Here is a 19,637-nt window from a genome sequence, read left to right on the forward strand (position 1 = left end):
TATTCATATTCATCCCATGGATTATTTTACATTTATTTAAGAGGCTTATACTTCTATTATATTTTTTTTTTATAGTAAACGTATTCTATTATATTCTGGTATCCTTCTGTTCTGTTACTGAGACTCAGTGGTTTGTTGTTTTTATTTGTATTAATTCAATGTATGGTTAGAAATATAATGAATTGAGAGGCGTATATTTATATTAAGTTAAATAACTTTATGATATTTTACAATTTTTTATTTTTCCATCTTAGATACCAAGAAATAACCTTTTTTAAAGATTCTATTCTATTCTATTCCCCTGAGCTGTAGTGCAGTGATTGCGGCTCGCAGTGGTCCACACCCAGCAGAAAAGCAACCTCGGCTCTGTGCGAAACATCCGGGACTCGATCAGGGGTGTCACTCAAGCCTGCGAAGATGGCGACGACGGGCAGAAATACACTCCAATCGGTTAGCACAAATGTAAATAACAGCACTTCCGAAAGCCAAAATAACGAGGAGGATGACGGACAGAATTTATGGTAGGCCTAGCCGGTTCTTTTATCCCCCATTCAATCTCGACTGTATGTGCAGACCGCGCCTTTTGGTGGCTCAGAGCCGCATGTGACAGTTGTTAGCCGCTAACTTGCAAACTGCCCCAGCCGGGCAGGTACACACAGGCCAGTCTGAATCAATGGTCGCAGTGATGCATATTCTATAAAGCATTGTGATTTAACAGCTAATGCCACCCTGTGTTCCTCTACGTTCAGGTCATCGATATTGAGTGAGGTGTCGACGCGCTCCCGATCAAAATTGCCATCAGGAAAGAATGTGGTGGTTATGGGTGGGTGTTTTTTTCCCCTCTGTCACACATAAATGCAGTTTAATTTCTGCTATTCATCCTATTGATCTGCATCCGCTCTTTTATTATTATGAAATATCCTGCAATGCTGACTGAATGCAAAGGTTTGAATGAACCGATCGCTCGCTCTATATGTGCACTGATGTGATTGTAAGCGTGCTGCTATTATTGTTATTGGGCACACGTCATTGTCTCCAGTCGTTGCCGTCAGACATCGCGCGCACAAAACACATTTGTGCCTGTCTCGTGAATTTTACTCGCGGCTTTTATATTCGGAAATTTTATTGTCTTAACGATTTACATATGGTACGGACATTCGGGTTTGGTGAATTGAGATAATCCGCACTCTCAGACAGGGGCCGTGTCATAAAACCTACCGTACCGCCTACTTGGACAGCAATATATGCGTTTTGCCAGGAACAAAATTCTTCATTTGAATTATGCTAGATACCAAACATGCTGTGTATGTGTCTGTTATGCATATAAAATGCTGTCTTTCCGTCTATTATTACTGAAAATGCTGTCTGGATAGGCAGCTCACTAGTTTTTAAGACGCAGCCAGTGATTGGCTCATGTTTGCTGCCTCAGTGGGTGAGCTTTACTTGTAGGGCGTCAGACATAACAGTCATGCAAACTGTGTTGAATGAATACATTTTCAAAAAATACTTGTTTATTAATATAATTTATTATTATTCTCACAGCTGTTTTTTTAAACTGTTTTTTTTTCTATATTAAGATAATTTTGTTTTATTGAACTTTCTTGAGCTTCATAAAACAATCTGTGCCTTTCCCTCATTATTATTACTATATAAAATCACAATGTGTTGTCTTTGACATCTATTTGATATATTAAGACATATTTAAGAAATATATCAGACACGTATATCAGCAACGTCTTTGGCACAATCTTTGGTTAATTCTTAAACTTTGATGTTTGCAATTTTTTTTTTCCATAAAAAAATTCATTAGAATTCCAGACATCCATGTTTCTGTTCCAACTTTTTGTTTAGCACTGCATCTTTCATACAAAACCTTTTTTTTGTAGATTATTTATATATTTAAAGATTAAGCACTTTCGCATTTTTTTTATTCTTTCATTATTTATATGCGTTAAAAACATTGCCGCCAATTCTCAGTTCACCTGATTTATTAATTGCATAAATAAATGATTTGCGTAAAAACAGAAGAGTGAACTGCAGCATGATTATATACTATACGGTATGTTTATTATTAATTATATTATTATATAACCAATCAATATTATTTCATAATCAAATTAATAAAAAATAATAATATATAATGATAATCATTTTATATATATATTTTCTATATCAAATTAATAAAAAAGAATAATATATAATGATAATCATTTATATATTTATATATATATATATATATATATATATAAAGCAGGATCCAAATATATCTAAATGTTATTTTTAATTATTTGTTGGTGTGTTAATCTGACTTTGTGTTACAGGTGAGGTGGGGTCTGGTAAGACCACCCTGGTGGCCAAACTACAAGGTGTAGAAGAGTACATGAAGGGCCGGGGCTTAGAGTACCTGTATTTCAGTGTTCACGATGATGATATCGATGGTAAATATTAAAGCGTTGTCTACAGTTTGATACTGGCAATATATACAGTGGGTATAAAAAAAAGTCACCCACCTTTAAAATGATCTAATTTTGTTGCTTTGCAGCCTGAAATGAAGACGGACACGTTTTTCATTTTATCCAACTGTATTTATTCGTGCAACTTATAACATCCAGGTGAAAGATATAACACCAACATGTCAGAAAAACAAAAACAGATTCACTGAGTTGGAAAAAGGATCACCCCTTCATGTCAGTGTTTTATTGAACCACCTATTGCTTTAATTTCAGCCTTTACTTTGTTGGGATTTGTCTCTGCTAACTTTGCACATCTAGAGTTTGCTGTATTTACACGCTCTTCATTTCAGAACTGCTCAAGTTCAGTTAAATTTGATGGTGACTGTTTGTGGACTGCAGTCTTCAAGCAATTCTTCAGATTTTCAGTGGGGTTTAAGTCTGGGCTCTGACTAGGGCATGCAAGGACATTCACCTTTCTCTCCTTCATCCACTGTGTGGTCAGTTTTACTGTGCGTTTTGGGTTAGTGTCATGTTCCAATGACAACTTTCTGCCAGAGGGCAGCAGATTTTTTCTCATGAATTTGAAGGTATTTTGCCCCATTTTTAATCCTCCTGCTGCTTCTGCAGAGACATACACCAATAACAGGATATCACCACCTCCATGCTTTACTGTAGGAATGCTGTTATTTGGATGGTGAGCTGTTTTGGATTTCCCCCAGATATATTTTTGGGTTTTGAGGCCAGATAATTAAATTTAGTCTCATCTGCCTCAGAATCTTCAAGGTGCGTTGTGAAGAAGCTCAGTTGTGACTGCATGTGGCCTTTCTTCAGAGTTGCTGTAGGCCTCTTGTAAGCCTCTCTGAACAGTTTCCTCCTGGCTCTTTCATCCAGTTTGTAGTGACATCCTGATTCAGGGAGGGCCTGTTTTTTTACAGATACCTTCCACTTCTTAATAACTGACTTCATTGTGCTTCTAGGCATTGATAAAGCCTTTGAATTTTTTTTGTATCTACCTCCTGACTTGTGCCTGCCTACAACTTTATCAACCCGGAGATCTTTTGGCAGTGCCTTGATTGTTGATTGTTTGCTTCAGTTGCACTACCAAGGACTGAGATGCTGCAAGAAAGCTCTTTTCTTGCTGAGCTGATCAAAATGACCACAGCTTATCACAGTTGAATGTCAAATGTCTTTGTGTGCCATCGAGAAAGTCATTAGCTGCACCTAATGACCAACAGTAGGTAATTCAATACAGACATGCTAAATCGAATCAAACTCTTTTTGTCAGATCATGCACGGTGTAATGCATGGGTGCTGGATGGTGACCTGTACCACAAAGGCCTGCAGAAATTTGCTGTATCGACGGATAACCTGGAGGACTCGCTGGTTCTGTTTGTGGTTGATCTGTCCCGGCCCTGGCTGGCCCTCGATTCATTGCAGAAATGGGGCAGTGTTGTGAGGGATTTTGTGGACAAACTCAGAGTTCCCCCTGAAACCATGAGAGAGCTGGAGCACAGATGTGAGTAGCGTCTTTGTGTGTGCCTTTAGATTGTGTGTGTGTGTGTTTGCATGCCAAGTACCCTGTAGGACTGGTCTATTTGGTGATGCATTTTGATCTGTGATAGTCCTATATATTGCTGCAGGCACCAACGGTTCTTATACTTGCATAAATGAGATTGTAGTGGGTAAATTTCTGAATGTTACTGTATTTTTGTATTCAGTGGTGAAGCAGTTTCAGGAATATGTGGAACCAGGAAGTGACCTGGACGCTGTGCCCCAGAGAAGGAATCCTGAGTCGGAGGAAGAGAGCGTCCTGCTGCCGCTGGGAGATAATACACTCACACACAACCTGGGCCTGCCTATAGTGGTGGTCTGCACTAAGGTACAGCGGCTGCCTCAAATCACCTGTAGACACATTTTAATTACATGACACAACACTACATACACTACCTTTCAAAAGCTTTGGATCATTAATATTTATATATTGTTTTTTATCTGAATATATTTTAAAATGTAATTTATTCCTGTGTTTTCAAAGCTGAATTTTCAGCATCTTTACTCCAGTCTTCAGTGTCACATGATCCTTCAGAAATCATTCTAATATTCCAATCTGCTGCTCAATGTTTTATTATTAATGTTATAAACATTTGCAATGCAATTTTTTTTGTATTTCACTTATTATTAGCCTAATATGTGACCTTTTGAACAGTGCAGTTCATATCACAAATTTGACTGGTAATCTAGGAATCATGTGGAATTCTAGATATTTCTTACTCTTATGCTTTTCTTAATTTTAAAATTTCCAGAATTTTAAAGCATTCAATTTGAAATTTATATTTTGAATTTACAATCCATTTCTTGTCATTGTTCACCAAGTTGGTTCTGCTTTTTTTTTCACTAAGCCCTGAATATACTTAAGGATAAGTATACCCTGAATATACCCTGAATAAGTCGTGGCCTAATGGTTAGAGAGTCGGACTCACAATCGAAAGGTTGTGAGTTCGAGTCTTGGGCCGGCAGGAATTGTAGGAGGGGGGAGTGCACGTACAGTTCTCTCTCCACCTTCAATACCACGACTTAGGTGCCCTTGAGCAAGGCATACTTGGCTGTATGTCACTTCACTACAAATTACAAAGCAAGGATGGAGTCGTATGTTAATGGAGTCTCTTTTTCATAATTCTCTCTCTCTGTAGTGTGATGCCATCAGCACATTGGAGAAGGAGCACGATTATAAAGACGAGCACTTAGACTTCATCCAGTCTCACATTCGACGCTTCTGCTTGCAGTGTATCCTTATACATCAGCACATCTAAACAAAGCTGTAATGATGAATATAACTCACCCTGTGCATCTTAGTCACGTGAAGGCCAGGTTATTTCCACATTCATTTTTATCTTTAAATGCCATTAGTGTAATGTTTTTGTGCATCTGAATACAATAACAGCAGCTGCACAGGTAGATGTACTGTATTTTAATGTTTTGGTAACATGATCTGCTGACCTGTAATAATGGCTGCTTTCCAAAAATCTGTAGAGAATCAAATTGAGGAGCTCACATGCCCTTGCTTAAATGTAACCTCACCTTGTGTTCCTTCACAAGCAAACTTTCAGATGGAGCAGCACTACTTTACACATCCATGAAGGAGAACAAAAATCTAGACTTGTTATATAAATACCTCGTTCACAGGTTATACGGCTTTCCCTTCAACATCCCAGCTCAGGTGGTGGAGAAAGACTCTGTGTTTATGTAAGTGTTTGGATGTCAATGCAAACTAACACTAATTACAATCAACATGAAATGAAAATCAATTGCATATTGTTTATATGTGAAATAAATGATAAAAGCACCATTTTTATTAGCTAATTAATTACAAATGGGTAATGGAGTAAAATGGGTTTATTACTTCAAATGTTTCTTTAAATGGAACATGTGTTCATATAATCTTTCTCATTTTCAGTCCATCAGGATGGGACAATGAAAAAAAGATCGCCATCCTGCATGAAAATTTCCAGACTGTAAAAGCAGATGACAACTTTGAAGATGTAATAGTGAAACCTCCAGTTAGAAAGGTAAGAGTACATGCTTAATTCGTTCTCTGCCAGTGGATGTGCAGTTAGCTATAGGCTCTGTCTAATCTAGTAATTACCTATTTCTTATCTGTCTTTCCAGTTTGTACATGAGAAGGAAGTTCAAGCTGAAGATGACCAAGTATTTCTACTAAAGTTGCAGGTAATTGTATAATATTGTATAACATAATCATCAAAAAATGATTATTTCTTGATTTATCAAACTTATCATTTGATGGATAAATCATTGCCTGAATATTAAAGAAATAAATGGAATTATTTCTGTTCTGCTCCCAGTCTCTGTTATCTAAACAGCCTCCAGTCACTGCAGGAAGACCAGTGGTGAGTGTTTTACATGCGCTTGATTTACATTTCAGCCCACAGTGTTATTTACCGTTGAATCATGTTTGGGCTAAAGACTTTTCCTGCTGCAAGACATTTGCATTTACATGTATTCATTTAACAGACACTTTTACCCAAAGCGTTTGTTTGTTTTCGTTTGCTACATTTTATCATCCTGAAACATTTCTATATGTGTGTATAACAGGACCCAACAAACAGAGCTCCCACAGGCTCACCGAGGACGACCAACCGTTCAGCGGCAGCTAACGTTGCAAACGTCATGCCCATGCAATCAGGTACCATGAAGATTGATCCCAACATGAAAGGTGTGTATGAGTGCGCCATATTCAGGATTCATGCCTCCGTTTCCTCTCCATCTTCTGCATTCCTTCCTGTATTTTCTCTCCTGCATCTTTCCAACTACTTGGAACAACAGCTTTTGGAGTCACACCTTTCTAGTTCTTGGGGATTTATTTCGTCCAGTCTCTGGATCTGGTTTCATGGCTTTCACCACTCTCTCATCTTGGGAAGAATGTGACCTTCAACATGAGATCCCATCTTATTTCATGTGGCTAAGCTTGTGTATAGACTTATAGGGGGAAAATATGGTTTATTTTGGGCAGCACTGATCATGAATGACACTTAGACTGTTTCCTTTATGTAGATACGGAGGACTTTACTCTCATAGGTTCAGATCATAGAAAAATTGCTGACATGTTTGGAGAGGATTAGGAGAGCTTGTTGGGATTAAAAAGATAGTTTCCTTGCTGAACTTATCGGCGTTTCATTTTTGACTTTTTACTTTACACACACGTTTTTAATTCCAGTTTAGGGTTTGGTAGATATTACTGTGTTGCACTGACCTGAGACTAGTTTAGGCTAGTATCTGCAAGGGTGTCAGCTTGTATGATTGGGCTAATTATTGTCATTTCTTGTGGCAGGAGGTCAGACCAGCGAGGGCGTGCTGGCTAACTTCTTCAACAGTCTGTTGACTAAGAAAGCAGGCTCACCCGGCCCGGGCGGCCAACCCACAGGAGGAGGGAACAACACCCCAGGAACAGTCCGCAAATCAGGTGAGGGATCCTCTGTGACAGTATCACTCCTTCATTCATATCTATGTCCACTATCATGGTGCATTTGAAGTGTTTTGACTTGAAAACCTTTATTTTGTTTAATCTTGTTTTTTTTTTTCTCACTGGAACTCTGAATATTTTGACTGAATTTACAGTAATCATCTTATTCAACGACTCTAGCATTGAGCTGAAGCAGTAGCATTACACTGTCATTGAGACATTAACACCACCTCAGTGCTGACAAGATCGCAATCTAATCACATACCATGTAAAAAGACCTTTACAACTATTGAATCTGGTGAAATTCACTCTAATATATTATACAAACTGGACTGAGGCCTGTTTTAATGGCTCTCCACAATTTTTCAACATCAGTTTTATAAAATTACTTTGACCAAAATACCCTGTTTCTGTAGGCCTTGGGAGTGTTTTTTTTTGGCTTAAATTAAAAAATACGCAGCCCTCAGAAAGAGTTGTGTTGACAGTAGATGATAGAAGCTTGATGTTGCAAATGATGGAGGTCTGTGAGATTATTATCTTCAAAACACTTCAAATCTTGTCTTGTTCATGTTGTACACATGTGCGGTCACTGAAGTTTGTCAACTGCTCTCCCTTTTTGTTTGTTTGTCCATATATTGTCCTCATCACCTTCCTCTCCTGCACCTTTATCCTCCCAACCCAGATCTTTGACATCAGCGATGGTAAAATAAAAATATATTTGATAATCTCATCTGCATGTGCAGCTAAAAACCCCACTAATAATCAAGCAATTAAACAACCCTCATTGTTCTCAGTGCATCAGATTACTTAGTAATAACCCAGTAATCTAACACAAAAATTAGCTTACACAACCTCCTAATGGAATGAAATTTGTCTTTACTTACTCACCCTCATGTTATTCCAAACCTGTGTGACTGACTTTCATGTGTGGAAAACAAAAGAACATACTTTGGAATGTCTGTGTTTTTTGTCCATATAATGAAGGTCAGAAGGGTTGTTTTGGACCCCATTGACTTTCATTATATGGACAAATACAGTTGAAAATATCTTATTTTGTGTCCCACAAAAGAAAGTAAGTTATACAGGTTTGAAATTACATGATTAAATGATAACAATTTTCATTTTGGAACGAACCATTTAATTAAATGTTGAAATGGACAAGAACTTGATAGTAATAGGTGTGAAAACGAGAAGGAAAAAAAAGCTTGGCAGTAACTGCATTTGTTAAGATGATTACTAAGGGTTTCTACAGATTTAACATTGACCTTACAGGCTCTAAAACTAACAGCAAGTGCAGAGGCAACAGCGGCAAGGAACCAAAACTCCATCGGTGACAGAATGGAGAAAAAAAACCTTTGGAGAAAACAGGCTCAGTTGGGGGGCCAGTTCTCCTCTGACCAGACGAAACCAGTAGTTCAATTCCAGGCTGCAGCTGTCAGATTGTGCAGAAGAATCATCTGTTTCTTGTGGTCCTGTCCTGGTGGTCCTCTGAGACGAGGTCTTTACAGGGGATCTGTATCTGGGACTCCTGTTGTCCTGGTCTCCGCTGTCTTTCAGGGCAGTAGAGGTCCTTTCTAGGTGCTGATCAACCATCTGGTCTGGATACGTACTGCATCTGGGTGATTGCAGTGACCCTCTGATCTGGATACAGACTGGATCCTGTGGCTACGGTGACCTCAGAATAAGAGAGAAACAGACAAATATTAGCGTAGATGCATTCTTCTAATGATGTAGCAAGTACATAGTGTGTTGTGGGAAGTGTTCCCGGTTCCGGTTTACCTAATTAATGCAGCCTAAAAATCCTTTAACAGATTTGGATATTAAAAGCATATTAGTATGTTATGTGTAAGCCAGGTTAAAGAGATGGATCTTTAATCTAGATTTAAACTGCAAGAGTGTGTTTGCCTTCCGAACAATGATAAGTAGGTTATTCCAGAGTTTAGGCGCCAAATAGAAAAAGGATCTGCCGCCCGCAGTTGATTTTGATATTCTAGGTATTATCATATTGCCTGAGTTTTGAGAACGTAGCGGACGTAGAGGATTATAATGTAAAAGGAGCTCATTCAAATACTGAGGTGCTAAACCATTCAGGGCTTTATAAGTAATAAGCAATATTTTAAAATCTATACGATGTTTGATAGGGAGCCAGTGCAGTGTTGACAGGACCGGGCTAATATGGTCATACTTCCTGGTTCTAGTAAGAACTCTTGCTGCTGCATTTTGGACTAGCTGTAGTTTGTTTACTAAGCGTGCAGAACAACCACCCAATAAAGCATTACAATAATCTAACCTTGAGGTCATAAATGCATGGATTAACATTTCTGCATTTGACATTGAGAGCATAGGCCGTAATTTAGATATATTTTTGAGATGGAAAAATGCAGTTTTACAAATGCTAGAAACATGGCTTTCTAATGAAAGATTGCAATCAAAAAGCACACCTAGGTTCCTAACTGATGACGAAGAATTGACAGAGCAACCATCAAGTCTTAGACAGTGTTCTAGGTTATTACAAACAGAGTTTATAGGTCCCATAATTAACACCTGTTTTTTCAGAATTTAGCAGTAAGAAATTACTCATCATCCAGTTTTTTTATATCGACTATGCATTCCATTAGTTTTTCTAATTGGTGTGTTTCACTGGGCCGCGAAGAAATATAGAGCTGAGTATCATCAGCATAACAGTGAAAGCTAACACCATATTTCCTTATGATATCTCCCAAGGGTAACATATAAAGCGTGAAGAGTAGCGGCCCTAGTACTGAGCCTTGAGGTACTCCATACTGCACTTGTGATCGATATGATACATCTTCATTCACTGCTACGAACTGATGGCGGTCATATAAGTACGATTTAAACCATGCTAATGCACTTCCATTAATGCCAACAAAGTGTTCAAGTCTATGCAAAAGAATGTTGTGGTCAATTGTGTCAAACACAGGACTAAGATCCAATAAAACTAATAGAGAGATACACCCACGATCAGATGATAAGAGCAGATCATTTGTAACTCTAAGGAGAGCAGTCTCAGTACTATGATACGGTCTAAATCCTGACTGGAAATCCTCACATATACCATTTGTCTCTAAGAAGGAATATAATTGTAAGGATACCACCTTTTCTAGTATCTTGGACAGAAAAGGGAGATTCGAGATTGGTCTATAATTAACTAGTTCTTTGGGGTCAAGTTGTGTTTTTTTGATGAGAGGCTTAATCACAGCCAGTTTGAAGGTTTTGGGGACATATCCTAATGACAATGAGGAATTAATAATAGTCAGAAGAGGATCTATGACTTCTGGAAGCACCTCTTTTAGGAGGTTAGATGGTATAGGGTCTAACATACATGTTGTTGGTTTAGATGATTTAACAATTTTATACAATTCTTCCTCTCCTATAGTAGAGAATGAGTGGAACTGTTCCTCAGGGGGTCTATAGTGCACTGTCTGATGCGATACTGTAGCTGACGGCTGAATGGTTGCAATTTTATCTCTAATAGTATCGATTTTAGAAGTAAAGTAGTTCATAAAGTAATTACTGCTGTGGTGTTGGGAAATGTCAACACTTGTTGAGGCTTTATTTTTCGTTAATTTAGCCACTGTATTGAATAAATACCTGCGGTTATGTTTGTTTTCTTCTAAAAAAGAAGAAAAGTAATCGGATCTAGCAGTTTTTAATGCTTTTCTGTAGGATAGGTTACTTTCCCGCCAAGCAATACGAAATGCCTCTAGTTTTGTTTTCCTCCAGCTGCGCTCCATTTTTCGGGCTGCTCTCTTTAGGGTGCGAGTATGCTCATTATACCATGGTGTCAAACTGTTTTCCTTAACCTTCCTTAAGCGTAAAGGAGCTACTGTATTTAAAGTGCTAGAAAAGAGAGAGTCCATAGTTTCTGTTACATCATCAAGTTGTTCTGAGGTTTTGGATATGCTAAGGAATTTGGATACATCAGGAAGATAACTTAAAAAGCAGTCTTTTGTGGTAGAAGTGATGGTTCTTCCATACTAGTAACAAGCAGTAGAAATTACAATTTTGGCTATATAAAGTTTGCACAAAACTAAATAAGTCATCACAGTCATCATCTTGTGCCCTGATTGTCTTTCTTTGAACATGTTATCATGCAACATCATAGGGCTGGACGATTAATCGAAAAGTAATCGAAACCGAAATTCAGAACCTCTAACCGACGTAATTTTCCCATGTCGGTTATTTTGTTTTTTTTAATCCTGTTAATACTTCCCCCTTAAAAGCATACTACCGCGTGTGTAGCCACATGACTCTGCCCCATCCAGTCAGTGGCATAAAAGCAAAACACGGAGGTGAACGCCAGTTCAACACATAGTGATAGTGATAGCCTTGTGTGTTCACTAAACTTTGTCAGTTGTATTTGTTTTATGGTTTGGACATTCAAGCGATTAGATGATCGGATGTGTATTATTATATCGAGCTACCATGTTAGCGCTAGGGCTGTCAAAAAATAAAACATGAAAAAATCCACATTAATTGTAGGTGGCGGTTAAGGAGGCAGCTTTAAGGCCCGCCCCGGGTATACTTCAAATTCCGCGTTCTGTCCCGTCTCACACAGCTTCATCCGCACAGCTTTCAGAAGACGGACGAGCTCGACAAGCAGTACCACTTCTGTCATCATTCACCCCGTCCGCGTGCAGGCACTTTTTGAGGATGGAAGGATGGATGCGCGGCTGTCCGCGAGCCCTTTTGATGACGAAAATTACATAATGTTTACGGTGCGCGGATGCGGATGGTCAAATTATACTTTGGTCTTTATCAGTGGTGCACGAGATTGCGATGATAATATAAAAGTGTCATTGCATTAGAATGTTTTTGTTAACCTATACAGTTGAAGCAACTAGATGCAGCGCTGCTGCGATGTTCAATCAAAATATCGAGGAAAAAGAGAATGTGGAGAAGATCTTGTTTACGTCAAAACTGAAACCAAGCCATTCACACAAAACGCATATTTCACGCATTTTCTAGAGAGGGACGTCTTCTATTACCCTTGCACTCGCGTCTCACACAATAGAGCCGCATGTTTAGAAAGCCATGTAAAATTAAGGTGGGTTCCGTTTTTTCCAAAAACATTTCTTGAGATTTGTGGGTTTTCCCCATCCTACTGCATCTCATGTTTAAATGAAAAATGTACTCTTGTGTTATTGGCTTTCACCCCTTTGAATTAAACTATGCATGCACACATGGTGCTGTTTTGTTTATAGTTCTTTAAGCTACTTAATTATAATTGGTTTATAAACATTATTTTAAATATTATGCACTTTTTTTCAGTCATATTTTCTTATGCTTTGAATAAACGTGCATTAATAATATTTTGCCCAATGCGCCCTCTTGTGGCCTCAGAAGAGAAGCCAAACGCTTTTCTTCACCCTAACTAAAATTATGAATTTTAAATTGGAATATAATTCGAATTTGGATAATATTTAATTGCAAATTCGAATTTAGTTTTTCAGCCATTTTGACAGCCCTAGTTCGCACAGCTGCATTGTGGCACGAAATCTCATATAAACAGTAGCTGTGAAGATCGCGGGCACAGTGGAACGCAGAAACTAGTTGACAGCGCTGTCCTGTGATTTATCACTAAAGTAGATTAGAATCTCAAAACTTATTATAGCATATTTTTATACTTTTGAAGGAACTAGGCTATTTACAACCCACAGCTTCACAATAATATAGAGACGGTATGACTAATTCACACACGCAATCACTCATACTGGTACTGTGCTAATTTATCTTTATCTGATCTTTATTTATCTCTTACACCGTGCAATAATCTGTAATAAATGTTATGAACATAGATAAAATAACTGCTGATAGTGAGCTATATTGTCAGATCGCTCTTTCAATAGGAAAAAATATCTCACCTTTAATAGTCAATAGTATTTACAGTTAGGGTTGTAACGATATACCGGTATGACGATATACCGCGATATAAACATATACGATTATCATACCGTGTACATTTGCTTATTTACGGTATTGAGAGAAAATAACAGACACAGAATCTAATCTGCACCTAGGCAACAACTTTCCACCTAACTGTTCTCTTGCTTCACCCACACATACAGCGGAGAAAACAGCAGAGACAGAGGCCGTTATCTCTAATCTCTATCCCACGTCAAAATACGAGTTAAAATTGGCACTAGTATGGGAATACTTTTTATATAGAAAAGTCGAATGCTTATTTGTACTTGAGGGCAGACACAGTTTACAAAAACTGGTCGGAAAGTGGCTGCAAAATGAGGAAACACATCGAACATGTTTACCTATTCAGAATATCATCCCTCCGAGTTGATACAGCTATGTCCCTTTTATAATTTAAGGTTAATGCATTATGATTTCTGTGATGTGGTGTGAAGCACAGAATCCAGTCATGACAATGAATTTACAGTAGCTAGCTACACTGCAGATGTCACATAAAATGTGTGATTTGATGGATTGATGAATAAATAACAAACAAAGCTGTAAAATAATGACAAAAGCATAGCTGTATAAATATATAGGCTAATCTGTTTGTTTTGAAAGTCTATCTGTGAATGAGCAGCATTGTCATGTACTACATACTCAAGTATGCACCAGCGTGGCTTAAAGTGGCAGGTTTAACAGTGCCTGCTGTCTCACTATCTGAGGACGTGAACACAAACACTGAGAGCCTCACTGAGAGAACAATTAATAATCATTTCATCATTTTATTTGAGAAAACCACTGTCAAAAACAAATACATTGACACTCAAAGCTCTCCAATACAACCCGCCCAAATAAAAGTCTGCTTTTTAACTCAAAGAAATGTACAGAAATTACGATTGTACTATAATGTAGCCTACTTCTAAAATAATAATAATTTACATGAACATTAGGGAATATAATTTTCCCCTCATTTTAATTAAGTAAATCTCTGTTGTGCAGCCCTTTGCAAAAACATAAAAGAATGTTTTAAAACAATTAAATTGTTACATTTTCATTACGAACATTTTTGATATATTTGTATTAAATCATAAGAATCCAGTACAGAATCCAGAAAAAATAAGTCAAACCAGAATATATGAATTTGTATGAATTATTAATGATAAATACAAGTTATTAAACTAATAAATAATCAATGGTAAAATGTTTTTGTTTTTGATTAATGAGATTTGAATAAATAAATGCTTTCAAACATTTGGTCAACCCCTCCCCAAAACAAAACCCTGTTTTGATTGTTTAATACCGTATACTGTGATACCGTAAAACCATGATATTTTCTGAGACGATTATCATACCGTGAAAATCTCATACCGTTACAACCCTATTTACAGTACAAACCTTGTCAGTCAACTATGAGGGCAAAAAAACTAAACAGAAACAAAATAATCCTTCATTAATCGTAATCGAGGTAAAATGTTCAATTAATCGAGGTTTTGATTTTAGGCCATAATCGTCCAGCCCTACAACATCACCTTTTTTTCTTCTATACATGTGTGTGAATTAGTGAGAATCTACATTCATGTTCACTCTGCTCATTAGTCATGATGTTTAACCCCTTTAAACTGTCTTTCATCATGTCTGTTAGCCAGGGGATGTTGGCCACGCTAAGGTGTGTGTCCCTCACTTGCATTCTTTTAATTTAACCACTGTTGCATCTTTCTTTAAGAACTGCTATAAATTTCTTTTAGCACTTTTACACAAATATGCATGTTTAACGCTGGCCTGTGTTATACGTCTCTGTCCTCTTAATTTCAGACTCCACATCTTGCTCCACTGTGACTAACTGTGTACAGTTTAAGGGCGCGTGATAATCACTGCATGAAGCCTCATTGAAGTCATAGGTTATCTTTAAATTTGCAATGATTTCAGTTACTGATTACCAGGTCTGGAATTTTTTTTTCTCTCTTTTAATTTTCTGCAATAAATAGTTTACTCACAAATGTGTCTGCCACATATTTAAACATGGAGGACAGTGATGTTTTGTTTGTTCGGTTCTTACATTGTAAAGGCAGAGGATCATGTCAAAAACAAGGTCTAGCAAATTAATTTAAGTTGCAATCCACAATTGCTGCAGGGCTAATTGTTAACACATAATTAGTGAAATTAAGACAAGATAAGCCTTCAAACGGTGATAACATTCCCATCAGAGCAAAGCTTTTTGTTTAGCTCAAAGGATAATTTCTGAATCAACTTTGTCTCAGTATTGTGAATTGTGCCTTTTAAAGCACTAAATACGCAGATGGTTCACTTTCTTAACACATTCAATTAGATTTTTTCCTGCATGCTTAATGTTATTCTGTTGGCTGGAATTATTTTTTTTTAAACCAGTTTCAGCCGGAATGCGTGTGTGAGTCTGTGTGAAGGTTCATTGACAGTCTTTCATCTCCACTTCATCGTTATGCATTTACTTTTCTCCTTTAAGCTCAAAGATTTCTGAACATTGCGGAACATTGGTATAAGAAAAGCAAAGTTGTCTTAGGCTTCCCACTTGTTCTTGTGCTGAATAGTACACTTACAGACTCACAAATACTGACACGCTAAGGTTTTAAGTGTATTGCCATCCCTTGTCCCTGAGTTAGGAATATTCTGGGTTCAATACAAGTTAATCTCAAACATAAAACACAATGTTTAATACCATGAACATTCATTTTGACTTGTACCTCTTTTACTTAACAAAAAAAAAAAGGGTTACATTGAGGTTCTTGCAATTTAAGTGAATGTGTACATATTAAGTAAACAATATGCATGTTAAAATAAAACCATGATAACTATCTATTATTTACATTTTATATGTAAAGTTATATCCAAATTTACAATGTCAACATAACGCGTGAAACCCTGAAACAACCACAGAATTTTTTTAAAAGCGTGTAAATTTTAACTATAGAATAAAAGTGCTTTTGTAAGTTTTTACATTTCTTACTTTAAAATCTCCCAAGATTTGACCCAATTTATCTCCTTTCACCCATAACCCTGATTATATATATATATATAAATATAAAAAGTGCTGGTCATATAATTAGAATATCATCAAAAAGTTGATGTCACTAATTCCATTCAAAAAGTGAAACTTGTTTATTAATATTCAATCATTACACACAGATATATTTCAAATGTTTATTGCTTTAAATTTTGATGATTATAACTGACAACTAAGAAAAATCCCAAATTCAGTATCTCAGAAAATTAGAATATTACTTAAGACCAATACAAAGAAATGATTTTTACAAATCTTGGCCAACTGAAAAGTATGAACATGAAAAGTATGAGCATGTACAGCACTCAATACGTAGTTGGGGCTCCTTTTGCCTGAATTACTGCAGCAATGTGGCATGGCATGGAGTTGATCAGTCTGTGGCACTGCTCAGGTGTTATGAGAGCCCAGGTTGCTCTGATAGTGGCTTTCAGCTCTTCTGCATTGTTGGGTCTTGCTGGCCAATTAAGAACAGCTTTGGCACTGTGTGCAGGTGCCAAGTCCTGTTGGAAAAGGAAATCTGCATCTCCATATAGTTGGTCAGCAGCAGGAAGCATGAAGTGCTCTTAAACTTCCTGGTATACGGCTGCGTTGACCTTGGATCTCAGAAAACACAGTGGACCAACACCAGCAGATGACATGGCACCCCAAACCATCACTGACTGTGGAAACTTTACCTGGACCTCAAGCAACATGGATTGTGTGCCTCTCCTCTCTTCCTCCAGACTCTGGGACCCTGATTTACTAAATTTAAATTTCATCAGAGAACATAACTTTGGACCACTCCGCAGCAGTCCAGTCCTTTTTCTCTTTAAACCAGGCGAGACACTTCTGACACTGTCTGTTGTTCAAGAGTGGCTTGACACAAGGAATACAACAGCTGAAACACATGTCTTGCATATGTCTGTGCGTAGTGGTTCTTGAAGCACTGACTCCAGCTGCAGTCCACTCTTTGTGAATCTCCTCCACATTTTTGAATGTTTTTTTTTTTCACAATCCTCTCCAGGTTATCCCTATTGCTTGTACGCTTTTTTTTCTACCACATCTTTTCCTTCCCTTAACCTTCATATTAATGTGCTTGGACACAGCTCTGTGAACAGCCAACCTCTCTTGCAATGACTTTTTGTGTCTTGCCCTCCTTATGCAAGGTGTCAATGGTTGTCTTTTGGACAACTGTCAAGTCAGCAATCTTCCCCATGATTGTGTAGCCTACAGAACTAGACAGAGACCATTTAAAGGCTTTGCAGGTGTTTTGAGTTAATTAGCTGATTAGAGTGTGGCACTGGGTGTCTTCAATATTGAACCTTTTCACAATATTTAATTTTCTGAGATACTGAATTTGGGATTTTCCTTAGTTGTCAGTTATAATCATCAAAATTAAAATAAATAAACATTTGAAATATATCAGTCTGTGTGTAATGATTGAATATAATATACGAGTTTCACATTTTTAATGGAATTAGTGAAATCAACTTTTTGATGATATTCCAATTATATGACCAGCACCTGTAAAAGTCAAAATTATTTTTTTTGGCAACATTATGTTGTCCTGTCGATTTATACTTAATTTGTATTGAACCCCAAATATTATTTTAAAGCTTTGGTTATTATTTCTTTTAAATAACGTAATCTGAATTTTGGCCAACATATTAAAACTAATTTGATTTAATCTTATCTTGTTAATTTTCAGGCTCCAAGTTGGGGTTGACAGATGTCCAGGCTGAGCTGGACCGGATCGCCAACAAGTCCGACTTGGACTCTTCAGCCACTAACGCCACTACGCCCCCTGCCGAAAATGACGAATCCTAAGTGAGAAACAGGGATCATTCACTGACAAGCTCCTCCCCCTTTACACTGCTCTCTCTGCCTCTCTGAACCTGCCTCCCTTTTGCCACCTCTCCACCCTTCCTCTCCCTCACGTTTCCTCTTGATCTTGTTCAGAAAGGGGATTTATTCCTATTTATTCCTTTTACCGCAAATGACTTGAAGCTGCATGTTGGCAAATTGCGATCGCTAAGTCTGTTTCCACACACGAACACACGTACAGCGGACGGGTCCGTAAAAAAACATAGACAGGGTTATCATAGAAATGAAGGACTTTAGATCAGCATTGGACACTAAAAGAGAAGCTTAGAGAGGAAATGGGGATGTAGAGAAAAGACGATGAAAGAGGTTTGTGACTTTAAGTGTGTATATATGCAAGTTAATCTTTTCTTTGTCTTTCGGTAGTGAATTATCTTATATGAAGGATCCTGTTCGACCAAAGTAAAAGTCACTCTGCTTCTGGTAAACAAACGCACATTTTTACTTATCTAAACATCTTAGCCTGATCTGAACAAAAAATGATTTAAAAATAAAGGAAAGTATCACATTTCAGTCAGAGAGAGATTCGGTTAAACGATTCATTGGATGTGGTCACCTTGTGTTGGTGTTTATTAAATGGTTATCTTTGGCACTCTTAAGTGTTTTGATCACAGGACCAGAACAAATATACTGACATGATTTCAATGCTTTATAATATTTATAACCCTTTTTTTTGCTGCTGTTAAACTGTCAACAGAGTCGCCAAGTCAGATTGATGTGATCTGTTGTGTACTACAATTAAAAGTATCTGAATACTGCACTATTACACAATGGTAGGCAATGACACTGAAAATGATTTACAATGCTGATTATAACAGAATAGTATATTTAACTAGGGAGCGATAGTTTTTAGCTTAGACATGGTTTATGAAGTCATCTGTGTAACTGCTGATCAAGACTATTGATGAGACTGACAACTATGTCCAGTATAAACATTTTTGTCTGTTTGATTTCTAGGCTCATAAGAGCTTGAAAATGGGATGTTTCTGTACATGTGTGTTCTCATCTCTCAACTACAGCCAGTTAACTGTTAATTAATGGATGCACTAGAGATCATGCGAACAAGAGCAGTATTATTGTCTATTAATTTCTGTGTGTGTGTGTGGGGGGGGGTATAAATTCAGCCAGAGATTTGTCTGTTTAGAGACTTTAACAGCTAGAAATTAGTACCGTACCGGGAAGGGGGAGGGGGGAGGGGGGGGGGTTTGCGGAGGTGGCAGGGCAGGTGAGATCTCACCCTCCTCACCTGCATTTACAGTCATCAGCCAAACAGAGAGGGAGGGGAAATAAACACGCTAATATGGTCCCATAATTTCACAAGATGTAGTGATGTTTCTCTGAATCAGGTCTGTAATCATTCTATTAAAGTTGTATTTATTGGGAA

At 37.5% G+C, this 19,637-nt stretch overlaps 1 protein-coding gene across 3 annotated transcripts; it reads left to right on the forward strand.

The window, feature by feature from the left end:
• Positions 1 to 366: 366 nt before the first annotated feature.
• Positions 367 to 19,637, forward strand: LOC132104167 (cytoplasmic dynein 1 light intermediate chain 1-like). Of its 3 annotated transcripts, XM_059509433.1 has the most exons (14): positions 367 to 521; positions 750 to 823; positions 2,322 to 2,438; positions 3,739 to 3,969; positions 4,172 to 4,332; positions 5,144 to 5,237; positions 5,561 to 5,696; positions 5,908 to 6,019; positions 6,120 to 6,179; positions 6,314 to 6,358; positions 6,564 to 6,684; positions 7,300 to 7,431; positions 8,114 to 8,132; positions 18,081 to 19,637. In XM_059509433.1, exons 1-13 carry the CDS (start codon positions 418 to 420, stop codon positions 8,119 to 8,121), a joined length of 1,395 nt encoding a protein of 464 aa, XP_059365416.1. In that variant the 5' UTR covers positions 367 to 417; the 3' UTR covers positions 8,122 to 8,132; positions 18,081 to 19,637. The 3 variants fall into 3 exon arrangements, with proteins under 3 accessions (XP_059365416.1, XP_059365413.1, XP_059365414.1); XM_059509430.1 differs by lacking the exon at positions 8,114 to 8,132; XM_059509431.1 differs by lacking the exon at positions 8,114 to 8,132 and having other exon boundaries at positions 6,564 to 6,654.

The sequence above is a fragment of the Carassius carassius genome, chromosome 25, assembly GCF_963082965.1.
Source record: "Carassius carassius chromosome 25, fCarCar2.1, whole genome shotgun sequence".
NCBI lineage: Eukaryota > Metazoa > Chordata > Actinopteri > Cypriniformes > Cyprinidae > Carassius > Carassius carassius.

Excerpts from the sequence above, each read along its gene's own strand:
- LOC132104167 (XM_059509430.1), top strand. The coding sequence starts at position 418 with ATGGCGACGACGGGCAGAAATACACTCCAATCGGTTAGCACAAATGTA. Across the intron at positions 5,697-5,907 it reads GAGAAAGACTCTGTGTTTAT|TCCATCAGGATGGGACAATG; the intron begins GTAAGTGTTTGG and ends TCTCATTTTCAG. Across the intron at positions 6,685-7,299 it reads GATTGATCCCAACATGAAAG|GAGGTCAGACCAGCGAGGGC; the intron begins GTGTGTATGAGT and ends TTCTTGTGGCAG.